A 10,082-nucleotide genomic window follows, 5' to 3' on the forward strand; every position below is an offset into this window, starting at 1 on the left:
CCAACCTTCCTTCTGAGGAGTGGCTGGTGGGTTTGAACCACCAGCCTTCTGGTTAGTAGTCAAATGCTTTAGGCACTATGCTACCAGAACACCTAATATTTGTCATAGCATTACAAAATTGTAATTTTTACCTTAAATAATTATATGTATTTTAAAAGAATTAAGAGTGAAAACAGATCATGTTTTGTATTTATTCATACATTTACCATTTCTGGTGTTTTTCATTCCTTTTTGAAGATCTATTTCTATCCTTCAGTCCGAAGAAATTTTATCATCATTTCTTCCAACATAAGTCCAGTACTGGCCCTTTCTTCCAAATATTCACTTCCTCTAGTTTCTTTCCTCTTGTAATGACTCTCCAGTACTTCAAGAGATTTGGGTATTTTATAAATTATTTTTTGTCCAGAATTTATCATTGTTCCCTGCAAGAAAGTTGGTCTATTAAAAGCTAATGCTATGATTGATATTATTACTATTGTATTATTTGTCATAATAAATTATTTTAATAAATCTTTTATTTGTCAAATAATAGAGATAATGATAACAAACACTTAATATTACCAGATACCTGTCTAAATAATGTTCAGATGTTAATTCAGTAATCCTCACAACAACTACATGTGAGGATTTCATTTTTAAGAGAGTCTTCATAATTTCTGGCCCAATTAAGTCTTCTCTTCCTAGTTCTCAGAATAGGTGAGGTTTATTTTTCTGGCCCAGATTTTTAGATGATGAAATTATTCACAGAGAAGTTAAGACACTTGACCAAGGTCACATTGCTAATCAATGGCAGAGTCAGATTTCAAGCCCAGGAAAATAGCTCTAAAATGAGCTCCAAGCGTTGTGACCATGCAGTAAGATTGGAATTCTCATACATTGATGGTTTGAGTGCAAATCATTTCTGGAAAACAATTTCTCGGCATATGCCAAGACCCTTATCAACGTTCACCACATTTTACCAATAATTTTACTTCTGAGAGTCTCTGTAAATCACCTGATTTCCAATGGAAGATTTATATCAAAGGTGTTTTTATAGAAGTATCTGTAATGGAAAGGAGTTCTGGTGGTACAGTGATTGAGGCATTTGGCTGATAACCAAAATGTTGGTGATTCAAACCCACTAGCTGCTCTGCAGGAAAAGGACGAAGCAGTCTGCTTTTGTAAAGATTTACAGCCTTGGAGACCCTGTGGGGCAGTTCTACTCTGTCCTATGGGGTCTGTATGAGTTGCAATGATTCGATGGCAGTGGTGGGTATCTGTAATAGAAAAAAATAAAAAACTGAAAGCAATAAATGTTCAAAAACATTGGAATCAGTAAAATATATCCAGAGTCTGGAATACTATGTGAGTCTTTAAAATAAGATGGAACATTTGTAATGATACCTTTTTTAAGAAATCAAAATTCAGTGATAAATATTCAACTTGTCCACAATCGTGTAAAAGGTTATACAAAGAATGAGAGAAATTTCACCAAAATGTTAACAGTACTTATCAATGGTTGGTATAATCATAGGTGAGTTTTTTTTCCCTGTAAGTTTCTGTATTATTTACTTTTTAATAATAGTAAATCAGTTTTACTTTATGATTAGAAAACAGATAAATATTTTTATAAACCTATGCTTCTGTATCTCCTACAGGAGCAAAGGCATTCTGAAAAATACTAACACAGCTCACTGACTATTTAAGCAAAATATAAAAGATGAAATGGAAAAATAGATCATATTTTACACAGAAGGCCCATGTATTTTAGACAGTTTCTTAAAGATTTATTTAAATTACTGAATTTTACTTTTAAGATAAAAAAGAACAATAAACATTTGTTCTCTGCTATACAGTAAAAAAATAATTTTCTCATTTGAGCTTAACAAATACCCTATAAAGTAGATTTTATCATCACCACTTTAAGGAAAATGATTTTAGGATTGGGGGGAGAATAAATGGCTTGTCTAAAATAAATTAACTAGTAAAAAGTGGAGTTACACCACAAGATTTTCTAAGGAAAATAATTTTTCATATGACCTATACATGATTATAAAATTTCAAAAATTTGTTTATCCTTCCATTATTCAATAAAAGATGGCTAACCCACCAAAATTTAATATATTAAATAGGGACATTCTCTACGCTGTCTATTATATTCCTTATCATCTCAGTTTTGTACTGTACTCATGTTGTCCATCTCTCTCTATCATTAGCTTTTCATCATGAAATACTCATGCCCTGAGGTACCACTGAGACCAGTGGTCTCACCAGGAGAGACCGACCTGAGGATAAAGGAAATCTTGAAGAAATTAAACCAGCTGATCCCACCCAGACCTTTCCCCCACATGAACACCACCACCAGTGCAGCACACAGTAGAGTCATAGTGCTCAACCCCCGAGACACCTACTGCAGGGGGGAGCAGCTAGACCTCCTACTGGAGGCAAGGGACCACCTGGGACGCAGGAAGAAGTATGGTGGGGATTTCCTGAGGGCCAGAATGTCTTCCCCATCCCTGAGGGCAGGCGCTTCAGGAGAGGTGATTGACTTCAACAACGGTACCTATCTTGTCCGCTTCACTCTGTTCTGGGAGGGTCAGGTGTCTCTATCTCTGCTGCTCATCCACCCCAGTGAAGGAGTGTCAGCTCTCTGGCGGGCAAGGAATCAAGGCTACAACAAAGTGATTTTCACAGGCCAGTTTTCCGGTGGCACTGTCCATGTCAATACTGATTGTGCCCTGGTTTTAAACTCAAGTGCTGAACTATGTCAGTACCTAGATGCTCAAGACCAAGAAGCCTTCTACTGTGTGAGACCTCAACACATGCCCTGTGCTGCACTCACCCACATGCACTCCAAGAACAAGGAAGTTTCTTATCTTAGCAAACAAGAAAGGAGACTCTTTGAAAGGTAAATTATTTCTGGAGACTGCTTGTGCAAATATGATGTTACCTACATGTTGATCTAAATGAAAGTCTTCTCAGGATATCAATGTTGAAACTCTTTATGAAAAGCCATTTGAGAAAGGATCTGTGAATTGATTTGGAGACTGTGCCCACTATTTGGTGATCCTCAAACTTTTTGTATATTTCACCATTATCATTGGAGGGAAAAAAAAAACACTTATCATTGAAGCACAGAAATAAAAATTTTAAAAGGGTAAGAAATAGATAAGTGTGTATATTCTTTCTGTATCTAATAAATCACCTTGTATACCTAGTAAATGTCTACACCCCATGTACTAATAAGCAAAGAGATGAAAATTTACTCAATCACCTGAATCTGTGGGCATAACATATCTCTAAGAAATAACTAAAGCTGGATAATCAGGCTTCTCTTGTTTGCTGGTATTTTGGGCTGCCTGCAGATTAATTTCACTATTTGTCTCTTTAAGGTCAAATGTGGGTGTAGAGATTATGGAAGGCTTCAACTCCATTCATGTCTGCAAATGTAACAGTAAGTTCTCCCTGTGCTTGGTAGGTGGTGCTTAGTCCTGTTGTTGTTAGCAGCTATCAAGTTGGCTCCCAACTCATGGTAACCCCATGCACAATGGGATCAGATCACTGCCCTCTGTGCTTACTAGTAGATCTCTGCAAAAGCATTTCCTTTTTATAATGAATTTGTTCACTATACTCCATCCAATAGGTACCTGTCAATCCGACTCATTTAAGGTAGGTCAAAATACCAGTTGTTCTGGTTACTTAGTGCTGCTCTGACAAGAAAATATACCACAAATGGGATGCTTTAACAAACAGGAGTTTATTTTCTGACAGTTCAGGAGGCTAGACATCCAAGTTCAAAGTGCCAGGCTCTAGGGGCTGGGTGAAAGCCCCTCAACCTTGGGGTCCAGCTCTGCCTCCTGCTCCCAGCCCACTGGAGCTAGAGGTATTTCTTCACTCAGACAGCTGCTGGCTGCTGAGGCTGAGAAGCACCAAGGTTGACAAGTAAAAAGGCACAGTCCCAATGTTACCAAACCACATGGCAAGCCATTAACTTAAGTCCGTTGTAAGTCCCAAGGTTGGCAGAGCATAGCAGGCTGCTGAACAACAACACGGCTACATACAGGGTCCAAGCGTGCCATAGGCTAGAGACCATTCCCAAAGCTTCTACTTAAATACAGGAAGCGGACCACACACCCAAAGGCAACTACTTAGCTGCTCACAGTAGATTCCACCATGGAGTTGATTACCAGTCTCATGGGGAATAACTACCACCAGCTGCCCAGCCACTCAACCAGGTCCAGCCAAGTTGACACACAAACAACCACCACACCAGTTATCTAAATGAGTGAAAAAATGTAACCCCTAGGATATCATAAACCTCTTCTACTAAATGTAACTCTCATCATCAATCTACTTAAACAGATTACCTGCCTATTTAACACAATAGCCTTCAAATGTCAATATGTCTTCCCAATTCTACACATAGTTCTCTACCTCTCCACACTACTGCCACTTATCACACCACCATCTGCACCATTACTACCATCACCACCCCTCACACCACACATCCTCACACTGCCACCACCCCATCACCGTGTCCCACACCACTGCTGGCCCGAGAATCAGGATCTAGGGGTTTCCAACATCTTCATCTTTGCTGTCTTTCCAGCAGTTTTAACATATAGCAGTACTTTCAGTTACGTTTGCTAATTTCTCTTTAATTTCTTTGACTCCTTGAAGCCGAGGAATGAGTTATGGCAAGAGTTTTTGTGTCCCTGGAAGTTCAGTATTAACAGCTTGCTAATCACTAATAAATCTATTCACACTGAAATGTAAATATGTGCCTAGAGGTAGAAATGGTATTTTTTTCCACTGAAGATATATAGGTGCATTCATACAAGTTGTTAAAATATTAAACTACTTCCCTTTGGTGGAATAATCCAATAATAATCACAGCCCCAAGCCCACCAAGGGCTCTTCACCATCCTAGCATCTATCTCTTGGACTCAGATTTCAAACCCTTCATAAACCAGTGACTAACAGGCCTGATACACCCTGAACCTCCAGGACCCTGCTGGTTATGGATAGCCATATCCATTCAGATTGACCAGTTCCCAAGCAAAAGCAGTTATTATTTTTTTTTTTAATCACCCTGCCTTTAACTCAAAAGATTTACAGTTTTGCAGTGGCATTTAAGACACTGTAACAGAGTGTGGCAAGCTTTGGGAGTGAAGTGGCCTAAAATGATAGCATAATTTAGCATTCTTTACTAAGCAAGAATTGATGGTCTTACTTCCAAAGAAAGGCAGACAAATATTTTAAAATTTACCCAGAAAGTAATATTTTCCTTTTCTGGGAGAAAACATCTGCTCTTACAATGAGCATTAAAAGAGCTCCTTTAGAAAAAATAACTTCAGAGGAAAATTCTACTGAAAGATAGCTATCCCATTAACAGGATGCTTCAGTAAGACGTTTCCACCACTACAACCACTTCTCCTGTAGGCTCTTAGTAAATACATATTGAAAATTTGATGTTTTATAAGATTCTATCTTTTGATTCTTTGACAGAAAAAGTAGTTCCAAAGAAAGAGAAATGCAAGCTTGGAATGACATCAGTGGTCCCCAGTGGACATGTCTGGAAAGACACATGGAATCCTGTCTCTTGTAGCTTGACTCCCATCGAAATAAAAGAATGCCTGAGAGGAAAATTCATATATCTCATGGGAGATTCCACAATTCGCCAGTGGATGGAATACTTCAAAGAGAATATCAACAGTATGCCTTAGTCTAAGCTATTAATGACATCCCTTTGGAAAATTCTTTTTCATTTCAGGGAAAGAAAGGAATATGAGAAGCATCCTTTCTTTTTCATATTCCTTAATCACCACACACTAAAATTTTTCACAAGATACCGTTATAGTTCCTTTAAAAAAAATACATTTATCTGACTGAGAGGGAGTCAGTGAAGAAAAAGGTTTATTACATTCCTATCCCTGCAGAATACACACTTTGCTGTTTACCCAACATGCTCAGAAAATTATTGATAGAGCTGAAAATTTTTGAAGATATTATATTGTCCACTTTCCACTACATGGCATGATGATTAAGGGTGTGGATTACAGATCCAAACAGCCTGTTTTTTTTTCCACATACTATCTGAGTGGCCTTTCTGACCCACAGTTTCTTCATCTGTAAAATGGATATGAAATTAGCACTCACTTGGTAAGATTATCCTGAGGATTAAGTAAGGTAATATATGCAAAGCATTTAGAATACTGTTGTTGCAGATAAGTTCTCTATACCAAAAAAATCAAACTCACTGCCATCAAGTCAATTCCGACTCATAGTGACCCCAAATGGGTTTCCAACGCTGTAAATCTTTATGGAAGTAGATTGCCCCATCTTCCTTCCATGGAGCAGATGGTGGCTTTGAACCACTGACACTCTGATTAGCAACCAAATGCCTTGTCCACCATGCTACCAGAGCTCCTTTTAAGTTCTCTATAGGTGTAAGCTATTGTCATTATTCAATGAGAGGGAAGATGCCACAAGTGAGGTGATAACATTGCATTAGGTAGGCACAGTGGTTAAAAATATGGGCTTTGGAGTCAGACATACCTAGGCTGTGCTGCTTAGAAACTATGACCTTAAGTATATTATTTATTTTCTTTGTCTCGTTTTCCTCACCAGTCAACTAGGAATAATAACAATATCTGGTAGTTGTTAGGAAGATTAAATGAGGTAGTAGCTATAAAATATTTCACACATTGCAAGTTACATAGCCATTTAGAAAATGCCCAATAAACAAATAAATAAAACCAGTTGCCATAGAGTCAAGTTGATCCAATTCGTGGAGACCCCATGTGTGTGAAAATGGAACTGTGCTCCCTAAGGTTTCAATGGCTGCTTTTTTTCCCCAAAATGTGTGATTTCACTTAATTATAAATGAGCATAAGATAGAATCATGTGGCCTTGGAAGCTAGCAATATAAATGAGAAACACGCTATATGCAAATTAAAATAAATGAACAAAACAGTATTAGGAATAACAACATAGTGTACAACAGGTATAATAAAATAAATTAACTGAGGCCAGAAATAATGAGAATTGAGAAAATATTTTTAGATTTGGAGCAAAATCTATCTTAGAGGTCCATTTAAGGACTATGGTAGAACATTTTAAACACGTTATTTTATTTCATCTTCCCAAAAACCTAGTGATATGAGTGGTATTTCCTCTTTTTCCTGGAAAGGAAATAAAAGTCTTGGTGAGTTAAGTGAGTTGCTCAAGGTCACACAGCTGGTTTATAACAGAATCTATTCTATGTTCCCTTCTCTGAGAGGCTTCTTCTTTCCTGGGATGATACTTGGATTATTCTGTGTCAACGGCAGATTTTTCAGAAGATCTCTAGACCTTTCTTCCAAAGTGTTTCTGGGTGGACTCAAACCTCCAGCTTTTCAGTTAGCAGCTGAATGTGTTAACTGTTTGAACCCAATCAACCATAGCTATTATAACTATTATTATTATTTTTAGTTAATGTCAGAGTTGGGACTACTAGAATCCTATTGCTCTTTTCTCTAAACCAAGAGTGTACCAATAATAATCAGAATCCTCTAGTAGATAGCAATCTGGCCCACAAAAGCATCACTGCCTACCCCTCCATGTCCCTATTCCCTGGACTCTTATCATGGAAGACAGTACAGCAGGTGTGGCCCTACCCTGGCCTTCCTGACATGAGGTCATTCATGTGATCTCAAACCTAGATGAAAACTATTCCTCCTTATAGAAAGTAAAATCAGTAGCATCCTGTCTCCAAATCCTGAGGGGGGATTCCCAACAGAAGGGGAGAATTTTAAATTGTAGCCTCTGGTAAATGGCCAAACTCCTCAGAACCTGTTTTTTCATGTGTAAAATAAGAGGATAACTTTTAGCCTCCTGATCTATAATGGTGGTTATATAAAGTATTGAATTACTGAGTGACTTGTCCACTTCAGTTTGTCTTTTAAGTTATGGTAGGAAAACATCTGCCGCATATTTTGTTAAAAGTGAAATCTATGGCCAGAGTGTACTTTGGAAAAGAAAAATGAAGTATGTTGAAATTAGAATTTAGAAAATAGTTTAGCCATTTCCCACTACCCCAACCCCACAAACCGAAAAATAACCAAACTTACTGCCATCAAGTCTGATCCTACTCATAGCAACCCCTCCTTGGGTTTCCAAGGTGGTATTACTACAGAAGTAGATTGCTCCATCTTCCTTTCAAAGAGCAGCTGGTGGGTTTGAACTGCCAGCCTTCTGGTTAGCAGTCAAATGCCTTAGACACTTTGCCACCAGGGCACCCACATTTTCAAATCTCATGGGGTTAAGACTTCAAATGTAGACCTTTAAGACTAAGATGGTACCTGTTACAAACTGTTAATAATTCTTTTCTAATCATTTTCCTCACAAGTTCTAGCTACAAAGCAGCTTCCCTTGATATTCTGACAAGAGTCTAGTTAGTGCAGTGAAAAGTGGAAGGATGACATTTTATATGAGTCATATTATTTTTATTTTCAAAAGTGTTAAGATCTAGTAGACTATTTTCACAAGAACTGGCAAGAACTTGAAGTCTAAGTGCTGATTCTGTCATTTAATAGATGTGTAACCTTGGGCAGGTTACTTCCCCTCTTGATTTTCAAAACAGAGCAATAATATGTACACAGAGAGAGCAAGAGCACTGAGGTGAATGAATACATCAGTCCAAATAAATGCTTTCTAAACTGTACTTTATAAGTATAAATACTATTATTATTACTACAGATGATGTACTCAGTACTTTTCCATGAATATGTAAGCAAAGTATGAAACACAGAATACAATCTCATTCTTAAGAAAACTGACAGAGTACTGGAAAATAGGTAGGTTTCTAGTTTTCTTCTTCTTCTTCTTTTTAATGTAAAGAACATCCAATAGTACATTTCTCTATCCTCAAATCAGTCTAGTCTACAGTTAGTAAAATGTACAAGAATTATACCTATGAAACTGACCACATAATTCCCCAATGAAGTTACTTCTATGTCTTACTATCACTAGTTCATTTGATAACACATGATTCTACAAAGGGCCAACATAATCTCTTACATTCATACAATGTTTTTGATCATTCAAATAACATTCAAAATTATTCCTTCATTTTAACTATAATAAATTAGACATGATAAACTTGTTCAATTATAAACACCAAATCTTTTCCTCTGTCTTTATGACTAGTCTATCCTGGTAACTTTATTCTCCTTTGATTTTTGGGACTGCCTATTTGTCATCAGCACTGAAGTCGGTGGATCTTCATGAATCTGGAAAACTTCAACATCAACTTGCTGTGGACTTCGATAGGAATATTAACATCCAGTGGCAAAAACATGGCTACCCCTTGATTGGATCACTGACCTACTCAGTCAAAGAGATTGAGTACATTGCCCGAGTCATTGACAGAATTGGAGGAGGAAAAAATACTATTGTTGTCATTTCTTTGGGTCAGCATTTCAGACCCTTCCCCATTGACGTTTTTATCCGAAGGGTCCTCAATGTCTATAAAGCTGTTCAGCATCTTCTTCTGAGAAGCCCAGACACTATGGTTATCATCAAGGCAGAAAACATCAGAGAGATGCACAATGATGCAGAGAGATTCAGTGACTTTCACGGCTACATTCAATATCTTGCCATGAAGGATATTTTCCAGGATCTTAATATAGGTATCATTGATGCCTGGGACATAACCATTGCATATGGCACAAATAATGTTCACCCACCTCAAACTGTGGTCAGAAATCAGATTAATATATTGTTAAACTATATTTGCTAGACAGCACACATCTCTGCAAGTCATTCACTTTATTAAAAAGAGTAAGTGCCTGCTAGCATGGCAAATGCTGTGTTTGACTCTCAACTTCTAATTAGCATGAGGTAATCAACTGCACTGTGGCTGATCCATGAGCCACAAATTCAATCAAGTCAGCTATTTCTAATCTGGGCTTCCACTTAAAAATGAAAATATTCAGTGGAATGCATGGCTAATTACCTCCATGAACAGCTGCCTGCTTTGCCACAAGAACTTAAAATCCTGATCAAAAGGGATAGAATGTGGAAGAGATTTCAAATTCTCACGGAATTCACACTTTCTGGAG

The 10,082-nt window shown here is 37.5% G+C and overlaps 1 protein-coding gene across 1 annotated transcript in view; it reads left to right on the top strand.

The window, feature by feature from the left end:
* The window catches only part of LOC103193327 (NXPE family member 4), a 21,844-nt gene extending 12,084 nt beyond the window's left edge, over positions 1 to 9,760 (top strand). The window contains 4 exon segments of the mRNA XM_007936514.1: positions 2,154 to 2,887; positions 3,372 to 3,433; positions 5,488 to 5,694; positions 9,225 to 9,760. Coding sequence (XP_007934705.1) covers positions 2,154 to 2,887; positions 3,372 to 3,433; positions 5,488 to 5,694; positions 9,225 to 9,760 — 1,539 coding nt within the window.
* The last annotated feature ends 322 nt before the right edge of the window (positions 9,761 to 10,082 follow it).

Source organism: Orycteropus afer, unplaced genomic scaffold (genome assembly GCF_000298275.1).
Source record: "Orycteropus afer afer isolate SDZICR_OR568_19922 unplaced genomic scaffold, OryAfe1.0 scaffold00036, whole genome shotgun sequence".
Classification (NCBI taxonomy): domain Eukaryota; kingdom Metazoa; phylum Chordata; class Mammalia; order Tubulidentata; family Orycteropodidae; genus Orycteropus; species Orycteropus afer.